General features: G+C 37.0%; 1 protein-coding gene across 3 annotated transcripts in view; it reads right to left on the reverse strand.

Annotated features, from left to right (window-relative positions):
• The window catches only part of LOC106062180 (myoblast growth factor receptor egl-15-like), a 60,905-nt gene extending 51,487 nt beyond the window's left edge, over positions 1-9,418 (reverse strand). For 2 of the 3 annotated variants that reach the window (XM_056010487.1, XM_056010484.1), the window contains exon 1: positions 9,180-9,418. In XM_056010487.1, coding sequence (XP_055866462.1) covers positions 9,180-9,249 — 70 coding nt within the window. In that variant the 5' untranslated portion in view covers positions 9,250-9,418. The remainder of the gene's footprint in view (positions 1-9,179) is intronic. The other variant, XM_056010486.1, reaches the window with a different exon arrangement.
• Positions 9,419-15,022: the final 5,604 nt, after the last annotated feature.

Below are 15,022 nucleotides of genomic sequence, written 5' to 3' on the forward strand. Positions count from 1 at the left end.
TCTAATGGCACTAGGTATCAAGGAGCTTTTATAAGAATCTGTCCTAGCATATGGAATAAGAAATGTAAAAGTATCTGTGTGTCTTTCTGAGTATTTTATAAGGTTTTGTATTTGTAAATTATGGCTCGGTGTTTTATGTATTATTGCTTCACTTTACTTTTTAGTCCTCTGCTCTGAAGCGCTTCTAAATTTAGTGAGTTTACCAAAGGTGTAATTCTTATCAAATTTGTGTATTCTTTCGTTGATCACCGAGAATTCGAAAGAAAAAAAAAAGATCTTGTTTTCTTGCAGAGCTCTGAGAAACAGGATTCTTTTTTTAAAAAATACATGCATAGTGTTATGACATGAATTGGAATTTCGCGCGGAAAATTATATATATATATATATCAACGCCTTAGTTTAAAAACAAAATTTCCAAGTATTACTTTTAGTAGGCCATGTTAGGTTTTTCTCTATCCCTCACGCTCCCATTTAAATACAGGCTTTTTTTTTTAATAGTAGGCCTCATCCTAGAAAAGATATATGTAACGTCATAATAGTTTGTATATTTATTAGATTGTAACAGAACTAATTGCTAAAATTCAGCATTTTTCATCAGACATTCTGTAAACTATTTTTTTTTCAGAAGATGTTAAATGAAAACAGGAGCTATCTTCGAAACTTTGTGTAGAATACAATGATGACAACAGGCTGGTAGAACTGAATCTAAATTTAGATAACGTCATCGGAAATTCGTATTTGATAACTTTCTTAAGCTGATAATAAGAAATGAAGACGAATAAATTATCGCCTGCTACTGAAGACAACATATAAGTGCATATAACGCTAATGTCCATTATGCCCCTGCGAGGTGTTTCCCAAACCTTTTCCTTAACGGATCATTCCGCACATCCTGAACATTTAGCGGAACATTTTCCTTTTTTTTTTTTTTTTTTTTTAGAGAGAGATTAAAACATATCCAGTAGTTAGTGGAAAACCTTTTCAGTCCTCGCGGAACAATAGGGTTCCGCAAAACACACTTTGAGAAACATTGATTTAAGATTATACCTAGAATACCAATATGAAAATAAAACTCTTTATCTTTTAATACCGAAAATCATTCTATGAAAATATGTCTAAGATAAAGATCTACCAAGCCCAAATCAAAAGGACCCACACTTTTGTTTTTCCCAGCATGCACAGTCATACCTCTAACAATTGAAGAAAGGAAATATATTGTTGGATGTACAGGCGTAGGGCTGTATGTGACTATGTATGTGACTATGTCTTAATGTTGTAACCTATTGGTTCAATTTCTCACGGGAAGACAGCTGCTGTTCCTACAACTAGAGCGGCTTATACAAAACAGATCACTCAAGTGTGAAGTCGGTGTTTTAAAAAATTCTAGTTAACGGCCACAAACGAATGAAAAGCTTGCAACCAGCGGTTCTCGGCCTGTATTTCACGCATAGTTCTAGTGGTTCTTGACAAAGTCATTCAATTCAACCCAAAACATATTACAGCTAGTCAATGAAACGGTCCGAGACATAAAATGTCAATGGAAGTCATAGATTTATGCTTCCCGGGCTAACACTTGGTTATGCACCAGGTATTACGTGAGCGTAATGCAATAGGCCTACATAGCAAGTCAGAGGTTCCAAACATGTTAGAGTTCAACACACCAACTCTTAATGTCAACGTTTTCTTCTAGTTGATTTATTGTCTTATAATATACCGACGTTCCATTGAAGAATAAGATTATTACGACCTACGCGTATCCAATCACCAAATGTTAGCCTAATTTAGTTAAGTGATTTTACTCATGGTGGTGCTGTAGTGAATGTGAGTAGGTGCCTATTCCTTTATCATAAACCTTATAGCTTTAGTTTGCATCTGCTCTACTTTTTGTAATTTCTTGAGGGGGCGACACAAGAAAAAAAAAACACATATTCTAATATCTTACAAACCAATATTAAATAGCTTTGAAGCATTATACTCTAGTTTGATCTGTACACATTTCTTTATTTTTCATCTTTAATTTGTCAGTATGGGAAATTAAGACTATGTCAACTATTGACTTCTACCTTTTTATTCATGAATAGCAACTAGAGAGCTTTTAGTTCATTAACACGGATAAATTTTGGGGGGGGGGGGGAATTAATCGCGTGTGTTCCGAACCTGGGGTCCTGGGTTCGAATCTCGGTGAAGACTGGGATTTTAGGGCGCACCCGAGTCCATCCAACTCAAATTGGTAACTGACTTAACCCAAAGAAATAGATCGCAAGGCCTGAAAGGAAAACTGTACTTTCCTTACGCAGATACATTAAACTGAGGTCAAAACCCATGCATCTAGTTTTAGAAGTTGGAAGTACGTATTATGACATTAGTAGAAACAAAAATATTTTCATCTCGAAAACAAAATCTTCTTCTTATATAATACAGACGTTACTTCAAAAAAGAAGATGATTACGTCCTTCGCGTCATGCATTTAGTCATATTTAGTGGTAATAATCCTGAGCAGAAAAATAATAGATTTTATCCTTTAAAAGCATATAACACCTCTATGTAAACAGAAAGCATAACTAAAGATAAAACTCATTGGAAATATAAGAAAGCCACAGAAGGCTAGTGTGTGGGTTGAAGAAAGAACCGAGTCTACAAAGATCAAATGTGAACATAGGAGAACGAGTTCATTGAATATTAAATTAGGTGATGGGTGTGTGAACTGGAGAGCATTGACAACACACTCAGTCTACGGCTAACGCTGGATGTCTGGGGACCAATCAATATTTATTATTCACAACGGCTGCGTTTAAGCACACATAGGCTGGGGGGAATATTTGCAACGGACAAAAGCTGATTTTAGGAACACACACACAAATAATTCATGTCAAGCCTGAACAAAATCAAAATTTCATTAATAGATATATATTTAAAATATGTGTAGTTTTGTCTAAAAGTACTGAAGGTACTGAAAAAGCAATCTTGAAAATGTTGCAAAGTTAGATTTTGACTTGTTAAATTTATAAATAAATTACTTGATTCTCTTAAAGTTACGTGATAACTGCTTTCACTCAGTCACGGTACAAGATAATTTAGTTTAGACACAAAATAGTCTTAAATTTAGAATTTTTATATAGAGATCGAAGTAGTCTTACAAAAAAAAAAAAAAGCCGATTGGTACATACTAGATCTAGATATCTTATCTTATAAAATACAGACGTTACTTCAAACAAGAAAAAACGTTTTCTTAAAATATGTAAAGATGATAACGCGTGTCCTTTGAGTCAATCTAGTCATGCATGCATGTTAATCAATGATTTCAACTCTATCATGATGTACGTAATTATCCTCTTTTTTGAAGTAACGTCTGTATTTTATAAGATACAATATTAAGTCGTTAGTTTTCCTGGCTGATTCAAGCAATTCTTTCATGCTCAAAAATCACTAGAGAAAATAAGAGATAGACAAGTTAATATATAAAGGATCACCAGTGCGTCTTACAGGGCCATACTATCGAAATTGAGACAAGAAAAAAAATTCAGTGTTAGACTTGTTTTTTTAAAGCCTCGTCAACACACATAGATCTAGAATAATCTAGATCTACCACCTGACTGATTGACCATTGGTGTGTTATGATGATCAATTACCTCCCTTCCTGGCTGTTGACATCTTTTCCGTTCCTTTTTGGTCTAACCATCTATTATGCTGCCTTTAGTTAGATCTAGATTATTCTAAAGCCTCATGTCTACATTTGTTTCTGGTACTTTGTCTTGCAAGAAAATGTTAAGGAGTCGTACGGAAAATGCCACATGGACACAACACTTGGCCACTGAGGCATAGATATAGAGTAGACCTACTATACAGATTTATGACTGAATATTTACATTGTAACTATTTACAAAATATTTACAAAAACAAAATGTAATAAAATACTCAGGAAGACACAAGGATAAAGGCACATTCCTCGTTCCATATGCTAGGACAAATTTGTACAAATGCTATTAGAGCATGGAATGTCCCTCAGAGAGCCCTGCGCTCAATGGACTCATCGCTTTTAGTAGTACCACGTTTCTCCCTCAAAAGCTACGGTCTGCGGGCTTTTTCAGTTCACGGACCAAAGGTTTGGAACTCACTCTGATCTCAGGCAGACAACATGCTACACCACTTTTAAGAAGAACATTAAGACCTATCTGTTTAAAACTTTTTTAGATTAACTGTCATTCTCACTGTCGTGTTTGTGTGTTTGTAATGTTATTACAGCGCCTTGAGCCTACATTTTGTTTGTTAACAGCGCTTTATAAATAAAATTATTATGATTATTATTATGGAATGGGTTGCCTGAGCTAGCCAGGAAAACCAAGGACTTGGCAGAATTTAGGTCATTGGTTAATATGCATGACTAAATGCAATGACGCGTAGGATGTAATCATCTTCCTTTTTGTCTGTATTGTATAAGATAAAAAGATAAGATCTGGTCCACTACTTTCTTTAGGTAATTCTTAAATAATAACATACCAACATTTTGAGTATGTGCGTGTTTGTTTTACTGAAAATAATTTTAACAGAGAGAAGTGAGACTGTATTTCAAAATCCGCAAGAAAAAATTGGGCAGACCCAAACCTGGAAGAGGTGAAGCTGAGGATAATGGAATGACATGGGAGCAGATGAAGAAAACTGCTCAGAAACGAGTTCGGTGGAGAGGTCATTTACTCCTGGGGGCTCACAGGAATAAGTTGGTACACAGACTTAATAAAGTTAAAATGATAATAAAAAAAAATTTGGGGGGGAAAATTCCAGGACATATTTATTACGCATCTTAACATAAAAGAATGGACAGGCCTGCTATTGAAAGAAGTTCTAAGGCAAAAGAAAGGGAGGAATGGAGAAAGACGGTCAACCAATCTTGCATTGTGCCCTAAATGGCCAACAGACTAACTAAGGGGTAGGTAAGGTAACGCTAGTCATGGGAAAAGTGAAAAAAGAATAGTGTGACTTTTCACACTAAAAATTAAATCACAGTAATCTGCTCTTTGTTTACACTCAGATTTTAAGATCAGGCTTACATTTTTACAATCCCTGTTATCAGCTTGCTAATTCATCGTGGGGGTCAAAAAGACAAAAAAAAAAAAAAAAGCAAAACTAGGAGAACACGGATCTTGAAAGCTTTCCAAGAAATTTGATAGTTTATGTATATCTTTGAGAAAAAAATATTAGCCAATTGGCCACACTTGGAAAACTCTGATTTGAATGTTATCATTTTTAAAATATTATCTTCTTCAAATCAAAATTTGGTCTAGACAATCTATAGCTTAAGCACACAAAGGTCAGAGGGCTTTCCCCGCGTGTATTCATTAAAGAGTTCACTAAATAAAGGCACATTCATTATTATAATAATAATAATAATAATAATAATCTTTATTATCCATATGCTAGGACAAATTTGTTCAAATGCTCCTTCTACCCTAGTGCTATTAGATCTGGGAATGGGTTGCCTGAACCAACCAGGAAAACCAGTGACTTGGCAGAATTTAAGTCATTGGTTAATATGCATGGCTAGATGCATGACGCGTAGAACGTAATCATCTTCTTTTTTTAAATAACGTCTGTATTTTATAAGATAAGATAAGATAAACAGACGTCCAGGAACATTTTTCCAACCGTCTGGATCTGAAGGCATATCACCAAACTATAATCTTCTATACCATGGGCCTATGTCTAGATCCATTATACTAGTCTACACTACTTTCTTTTAATGTTGTCATATCTGGATCTGTATCACCAAACTATTATCTTATATACTCTGAATATATTTATACATACCAGGATTCTTTTATGTTGTGTGCTAGTGAATAGGGGCGGGGTAAAAAATGGTCTTTTTTTTAAACTGTTTTTAAACTAGTTATTAATAGTTAGTATCAGCAAAGTAATCGCACTTAGGGCCTACAAAAAGATAGCAGCTATATAAAGGAGGATTTAAGAAAAACAACCTGTTTCTATTTTAATAGCTTAATACTTCGCTTATCAATGATTCCCTTTTATGTTCATAGGATTAGCTTTTATGTATAAAAATTTTGGTCCAATCTGAACAAGCCAAAAATGAAAGCCTCGCATAAAAAGGACACATACGAATTCAATTTCACTAGAGAAAAGTTCTATTTGGAGGAAATGTTACATTTACTGAAGTGTTCTGTTCACAGACAAGCCAGTAGCCAAATCCATTTGGTAAACACCTCGAGGAGTTTATTGTTTTTATGAATGCCACGACGAATTTAATTAATATTTCTTTTTTTTCTTGAAGGGAACCAGGGGAGTGTCAAAATCGTTCCTGGTGCTACCATGCAATCCGGCCCACAAAAAAATCGTTCCAAATGATGTCTTTCGTCAGGGCCGGCCTTAAGCATAGGCAAACTAGACAGCCGCCTAGGGCCTCCGATTGGTAGGGGCCTCGCAAAGGACTCAAAACATTTTTTTTAGAGAAGAAATCGAAAAACTAATGTCCAATGTTATTGTTGGAGTACACTAGTGTGATTATGTTTTTTAAAAAAATGTAATTTTATTTGTTTGCAGTTACAGTTAATTTTTTTTTCTATTTCATTAGGGGCCATCGATTTTCTAATGCCGGCCCTGCTATCATTCGTAGCTGTCTTCATAGGTTAGTACTAAACTTTATAGCGCGAGGCGATTGTCAATCACTATATAAGAATATAAAAGAACGGAGCGGTACAAAAACTCGTTCGTACCTCACCTCAGACTCTATCACCGCCACTCATTGATCAGGGAACATGAAATGCACCAAGATACCTGTTTGTAGTCGCTGAATGAACTCTTTATGTTGTCTGTTGTATTTATGTGTATTTTTCTGTTGTGTTGTCTTTATATGAGAAACGAGTCCTTGTAATCACAACAAATTTCCGTAAGGATCAATAAAGCAGTCTTAGTCTTAGAATAAATCGTTTCTTACTTTCATTCAAAGTGCCCGTTTGACCGCAACCTTCCCGGCCCATTGCATGCCGGCCCACTGGGCCTTTGCCCGAATGCCCATATGGTCTGTCCGCCCCTAAATGTTTTATATATATATATATATATATATATATATATATATATATATATATATATATAATTAAAAATATCTTCTCCCAGCGATGCAACCAACTCCAACTGATCCAAAGAGTTGGCGTTATGTTGGACAAATCATTTCCACATTATAAGTATATACAACAAAATTACGCAAAAATCAAATTCCACTTTCCAAACAGTCAAAACAATGAAGCCTGATTAGTTTGAAGTCTAAAGTTATCGACTTCCTTTTATAACTATTTGTATGTTTCCAAAGCATCTCAAATGTAGTTTCGCATTTTTAATAGCGCATCAAATTACACCTATATAGAATCTAGTGTTTGTGACAACCTGCCCTTGTGACATCTAACTCCACCTTCCCTACCCCACCTTGAGTGAGTAGTCATAATTTGATATTGCTCATAATTATACATTTAACATCAACTTTAGAAGACTAGACGATAGAGTTAACTTTGTTGCCTACAATTGTAGATATATATTTATATGTCAACTAAATATATAACAACTAAGACGTCTTGAGCGCTTCAACCAAAGATGTTTGCGCTCCATCATGGACATCCGGTGGCAAGACCGCACTACAAACAGCGATGTCCTTGCGAACGCTGGTAAGGGCAGTATAGAGAGACTTCTTATGGTCCGACAGTTACGCTGGGTAGGGCACGTATGGTCACGGGGAGACGAACGTTTGCCAAAGGCAGTCTTTTTTGGTGAGCTAAAAGGTGGTCGACGTAACAGAGGCGCCCCACGGAATCGCTTCAAAGACCAGTTTAGGCGTCAACTTTCCTTGGCTGACATAGAAGTGAACACCTGGTTGCATGCCGCCTCAGAACGAGACAGCTGGGGGTCACTTACGAATGCCGCGGGATACACATTTAAGTCCAAAAGAAAATCCGCTGCCGAAGACAAACGCAGACGGCGAACAGAAAATCTAAATCGACCACCTGCGGACAATGGTTATGCTTGCCCTGGCTGTGGCAAAATATGTAGGTCACAGCTGGGGCTGCGCAGCCACGGGAAATACTGCATTCCTCACTAATCTTCGGACTCGAAGACAAGCCTTATTATTATTAAATATAAGTGGTTAAAGCAAAATGATCTCTTATTCCAAGTATATAGCCTAATGTCAGACACATATAGACTTAGTGTGTGTCTCTCACACACAAACACAAAGATACGGATACAGAGAGAGAAGGGGGGAACAATAAACAACCTTTATATAAATAAATTTAGGAAAATCGTAAAATAGACCTCCTATAAAAATCTATTTGAAAAACAAATACATTGACAATATGATGTAGATTAACGCGTGATCTGGAACTGTAACCTAGACCAAGACCAAGTCATGTAAACTATAATTATGATATTCTTTTTCAATATAGATCTAGATCTAGATCTATGATACAATAATCATCATAGATCTACATCTGGGCTAGAATAATTGAGTCAATCACTGATCTCCTGTCCTGCTTCTAAAACATAGGCCTAACCTAGTTTAAATTAGTCGGTATAAACAACATGTTGACTCTAGAATCTAGATCTAGATCTAGATTCCTAGAATAAGGAATTTAGCTGAAGACTTTGGATAGATTTAAATTGCCAAATGATAAAATCTAGATTATAGTTTAAATCTAGATACATTCTAGTCTAGATACTAGATTCGATACTTTCTTCTGTAATATTATAAAAGTCATTTATGCAGACATACACACAAAAAAAATACGTGAAATCGAGGGAGTGACTCATGTTTTTATTGATCTATTCATGGCACTTTGCTCGTTTTCTGACGCTCAACATTCTAAATGGGACCAGTTCCACATTGAGATCTACTCTACATACTCAGATACTGTGTTCATGAGTTTATATATAAATCTACACTTCTACAGTATTGATAAACGTTAGACCACACAGATGAGTAGACCAAATTAAAGTTCAAGCTGACTCCAAAGTCTGTTAGTCTCTAAATCCAAAGATCTGGATCCAGACTCTATACCTGGCCACTCTTTGTGACTGTTATTTAAATAAACACAATGGGTCAATAGCATTCTCACGTAATGACGTATGCGACTCAACAGTAGCAGACGACACACACTAAGAAATTTTCTAGGCTTAAGCCTACTTACCGTTCGCCCCAATAAAAAACACAGCCAACAGGATGATAATCATAGTTGCTGATTGAGATCCGTGTAACATAGATGATCCTGTTATAGTTCTTAATCAAAAGTCATCTTAAAATTAAAAGTTGGTGCTTATAATGTTTGTTTTCCTATAAGCTCAAATAAAGAAAGAAAATTTCCCCTTTCTCTCCCTGGGTTAGCAGCTGCTGTCTAGTGTCAACTAATCCTAGCGCATGCGCAAGTGGTATTTGTCAGTAGCTTGTCGGTCGCTTCCGTCAACAATGTCGAAGCGAAGTGCTCTGCGAAGGCTGCAATGCCGCCGTTGACCCGATCAATAAATACATTAGGCTTTAGTGAAATATTTAAAACAAAAATCAATGGGACGCGTTGAGTAATATAACATCCAACTTATGCTGCTAATTCTGAGCTATAAGCTAGCTAGACAGAGGGCACAAAATTAAAGCTTCTATTCAAATTTGTGTAGTCATCTGTAAGCATAAATTTATTTTAATGTCATGCTTGACATTATTAGACTTTGCTTTTGAGGAATGATCCACTTTTAAGAGCCGTATAGTAACCTAGAGCATGTAAGCACTTTGCCACTTCGAACTAACAAGTAGATCTAGATCTAAGCTTAATTTAAAATTCTGAAAATTAAGTTAAATTTGTTTTATTCTAGAATTTCGAGGCATAGACAAAGAGTCTCTTAGAGCGAGGATCAATTAAAAAAAAAAAAATAGTTGACTGCAATAATTTAAATGAATACCACCACAAATATATACACACACACACAATTATATGTTTTATTTAGTTGCCTGGTCGTGTGGTCTGCGCTCGGACTCGTCACGATGATGCCGTGTTCAAACCACACCTGTCCGCCACCTCCTGCCTTCCTGCAGGGAGTTTTGACTAGGACATAATAATCTTTCTAAAATTTAGAAAAGTCAATTATGTTTAAAACTTATCTTATAAAATACAGACGTTACTTCAAAAAAGAAGATTATTACGTCCTTCGCGTGTTTCCAGTTCAAACTAGTCATGCATGTTAATCAATGACTCAAATTCTTCCTAGTCATTGGCAACCCATTCCATGCTCTACTAGCACTTGGAAAGAAGGAGTATTTGTACAAATTTGTCCTAGCAAATGGAATGAGGAATGTGCCTTTCTGAGTATTTAATTAGGTTTTGTATTTGAAGATTATGGTTCAGTGTTTTATGTATAATTGCTACTTTTAAGTCTTCTATCCTGAAGGTTTCTAAATTTAGTGATTTTACTAAATGTCTTACTCTAATCAAATGTTGGCCTAATGTTGTTCGCTGTATTGAAAGAGAAACTGTCGAATGTTTACAAATCTCGGCACATGTTTCTTACCCGCTATTTGGAATGCTATGAGGCGCTGGCTGAACTGTAAAGCGCTTGGCTTCCAAACGGCTGTCCGGGGCTAGAATCCTGATGAAACTAAGATTTTTAATTTTGCACGCATTTGAGTTCACCCATCCACCCATCTCTAATGGGTACCTGACTCTAGTTGGCGAAAAGTAAAGGCGGTCGTTGTGCTGGCCACATAACACCTTTGTTAACTGTGAGCCACAGAAACAGATGCCCTTTACATCATCTGCTCTATAAATCGCAAGGTCTGAAAGGGGAACTTTTACTTACTTAAAATGCCAAGGGAAAAGACGCAGTTATGGTAAACAAATATTAAACCCATTAATAAAACAGTTTATATTTATTGATAAAAAAATGGATGGACACACAAATATATTTTTAATGTCATTAGTTACGAAGTGTGCTTTTGTGTAATAGAAAGAGACCGAATACAACTTTCTTTTTACAATGCCTTTAGCGTACGCCATAGATATAATTATATATGTCTATAGCCTATGCTTTCTTTGTGGATGGAAATGTCATGTGAAAAAAAGTTAGACGTTGATAGAAAAAATAATGAGTTGTTTTTTCCCTAGCTAAAATCTCGCACATAGGCCTAGTAGTATGGTTGGGTAGTAAAGTTGATGAAGCCCTGCCATCACACTAATTATGCGAAAGTCGTGAGTTCAATCACAGTAGGCTACTGATCTGTGAATGACAAATAAAATATGAATGAATATTTAGTTCACTGGGCCTATATTATTTGAAAATAACTTAGGAATAATTTTTTTTTAAATTACATTGCTTGTTATTAATATTAAACATCGTTAGTCTTTTTAGTAACTTGTAGTCTAAAGGGCAGATGATGTAAATGTCATCTGTTTCTGTGGTCTAAGGCTTATAAGGTTGTCTTGTGGCCAGCGCAACGACTAACCGTCTTTACTTTTCCCCCAATTAAAGTCAGGTACCCATTAGAGCTGTGTGGACTCAGAGGCGCCCCAGCGCAACGACCAACCGTCTTTACTTTTCCCCCAATTAAAGTCAGGTACCCATTAGAGCTGTGTGGACTCAGAGGCGCCCCAGCGCAACGACCAACCGTCTTTACTTTTCCCCCAATTAAAGTCAGGTACCCATTAGAGCTGTGTGGACTCAGAGGCGCCCCAGCGCAACGACCAACCGTCTTTACTTTTCCCCCAATTAAAGTCAGGTACCCATTAGAGCTGTGTGGACTCAGAGGCGCCCCAGCGCAACGACCAACCGTCTTTACTTTTCCCCCAATTAAAGTCAGGTACCCATTAGAGCTGTGTGGACTCAGAGGCGCCCAAAAGATGCCGAAATTAAAATCCCTAGTCTTTACTAGGATTCGAACCCGGGACCCCCGGTTCGGAAGCCAAGCACTTTACCGCCCAGCCACCGCGCCTCCTTTAGTCTTTCGTAAATCCGACAAATTTGTATTTACTATGTCTAGCCGGGCCAACTCCAATGCCACCAGTGCAGACTTTCGTTGAGGCCATTCTACGCTCTTAGCACTGCCCTGCAATATGCGGACATTCAAGAAGTCGACTTTTAAGACTCAGTGATGGTTCGACATGAAACATTCGGAGTCCAAGAAAAAGATTTTTTTCCAGGAAATAAGTCTTTGCGTCTTTTGTCTTTATTAAATCTTCTGGACATAGAACCATAAACAGAGGTGGACTGGCTATATGGGCCAGGTGGGCCGGTGCCCTATTGGCCGAATGGGTCGCTTTGAATGGCAATAAGTAGAGTAAGTGTGATAGACATTCATTTACATTTTATCAAATAACTTAATTCTAAACACATTTTCTAATAGAATCATCCTCTGTGTACACTATGAAGATTTGTTCATACTAACGCAACTTCTACAGGACTATACAAAATATGAACCTTATGTTGTTTGTTGAAATCGCATAGTGTATATTAAAGAAAGTAAAGTAAAGTTCCCCTTTCACATCTTTCGATCTATAGGTCAGATGATGTAAAGGTCATCTGTTTTTGTGTCCCATGATCAACGAAGGTGTCATGTGGCCAGCACAACGACCGACCGCATTTTATTTCCCCAACTAATGTCAGGTACCTATTAGCTGGGTGGACTTAACAGCACCCTAAAGATCCCGAAATTAAGATTCGAACCTGGGACCACCGCTTTGGAAGCCAAGCGCTTTACCACTCACCCACCGTGACTCCAACATTGAATATAAATTTATTAATTTGTTGGGTTTTTTTTTTTTTTTGCTTTTTTTTGTGCTACAGAATGAGAAATATTACATCTAAAGAAGGAACCAGACACAACACTTTGTATGTGTCTTGTAACCACTAACTTGGCAAATGGACAAAGATAAAGAAATTTCTTGTTCAATATGCTAGGACAAATTCATACAAGTATTCCTTCTTCCCTAGTGCCATTAGAGAATGGAACGGGTTGCCTGAAAAAAACAATGACTTAACAGAGTTTAATTAAGTCTCTAATTAATATATGCACGATTAGATTGACTCATGCATACGTAGGACGTATATATCGTCTGCTGAGAAGGAACGTCTGTAATTTATAAGATAAGAGCCAAACTCTCAATGATATGCGCCATCTGAAAGTTTTCAGTGAAGTCATATGCTTTTTTTTTTAGGGCTATATTTATTAACATAAAAAAATATGCTGTCTCCCTTTTAAGCAGTTTAAATAAACTAATAAGTAAAATATTTTTAAAATATTTTTTTTAAATAAAAAAAAGGGAAAGCACTGCACATTATAGACATATCTCTCAATGTTATAAAATTTGTTTCCCTTTTCTGTATCTAAGAAAATTGAAGCCTATTTTATTTTTTTTATTGATTCGTGTTTTCTAAGGGACAAAGAATAATTGTGCAGTTTCAACTTGATCCAAGAATGTAAAGTGGGAGAAATAGCGTAGACTGTACAATAAAATATTTGACATACAGATAAACATATGCAGTTCGTTGATATAGGCCTAAGCTTTGTAAAATCGAACTACAATTCTCATCCAAAATTAAGCAGGTCTACAACAGTAGATGCTATTAGATATTAATTCTAAAACAAATGGTGGACGGTAGGCTCCCAAAGTGTTTTTGAGATTACACTGTTAATCCCCACCCCCTTCCGCGCCGTGATTCAACAAATGACAGTTGGCCTCCTTCAGTCATAGAACGACTACCGGTATGGTTCCTCTCGTGGAACACTTTTTCGTGTGACTGTGGAGCCTTATTTTAAAGAGACACTCCCTTCCACATGAATCGCTGCTTAAGGTGGCCAGTCATTTTTCGTTTGGCACGCTTTTCTTCCAAAGATAATGCCCATGTTTTTCTTGGTCACCATTGTGCTAATATTAGAAGATATTACGTCATTGTTTGTTGTTTATGTTTTATGCGAAAGCAAAGAATCGGACGGAAATAAAAGTTAGTTATATATGTCTACCTTAATCAAGACAGTCTCGTTATTATCATTATTAGTTAGTAACGTCTACAGTAATGTATTATTAATCTGTGACAACAGAACAACCATCTCTTTCCACGTAGTGCGGTCTAGGGCTATGTCTTCTCACTGTCCAGTATCAATATTCACTGTTTTTTTGAGGTCCTGTTTCATTACAGCCACATAATGGAGGTAAGGGGTGACCAGTTTTGCTTGAGCCTTAGGCGCGAGCTGCCCGTAACGAATGATTTTCGGAATGCGGTTGTCCTCCATCACGCGAACATATCCAGTAGCACTCAATGGCAGATCAAGTAAATGGGGGTGGTACGGGGCAGTAGGTTTTCTCCTACAAAGTCTGTTAAACATAATAATCATTAATAATGGTCTAATAATTGATACTTCGAGGTCAATAGTGTGAATGTTATCTTGGTGTGAGCTATAGTAGTCTAAAGCAGATTTGTTTTTTTTGTGTCGTGTAGCCTACAGATTCCCGTTGGTTTGTTTTAAGGAAAATATGGAACTGACTTCATTGTAGCAGGATGGCTACCTGGTCGTGAGGTTTGCGCGCTGGACTGTCGTTCGGATCTATCGATGGTCGAGGGTTCAAATCCGCCCGCTCCCATCCCCCGTCGTCCTGCGGGAGGTTTGGACTAGGAAGTAAACTATCTTCAACTCTGAAGGAACATCCGAAACATGTAAAACAAAACATTTTTTTAGCCTACTGGTACGACGGATGGGACAAAAAATAACTCAGCAGCCTTTTACGATTGACCACAGCTTTCTCAAAGGGGTCGTTTACCAGATGGTGAAACTCCCCCCGCCCCCCCCCCCCCCTCTGTCTCTCTCTCACACACACAGGGCTTCCGCTATATAGCATAAAGTAGACTCCTACATAAAACAGAATAAGATGCCTACCCCTTTCGGGTGTTCTAAAGTAGGGCACATATGCACCTGCTTAGAAATATCGCAGAAAAAAAGGGGGGGGGGGTATAGCTTTCAACTAGGCATACACATTTAGCATGAAGTCCTAAAAAA

Source organism: Biomphalaria glabrata, chromosome 14 (genome assembly GCF_947242115.1).
Source record: "Biomphalaria glabrata chromosome 14, xgBioGlab47.1, whole genome shotgun sequence".
NCBI lineage: Eukaryota > Metazoa > Mollusca > Gastropoda > Planorbidae > Biomphalaria > Biomphalaria glabrata.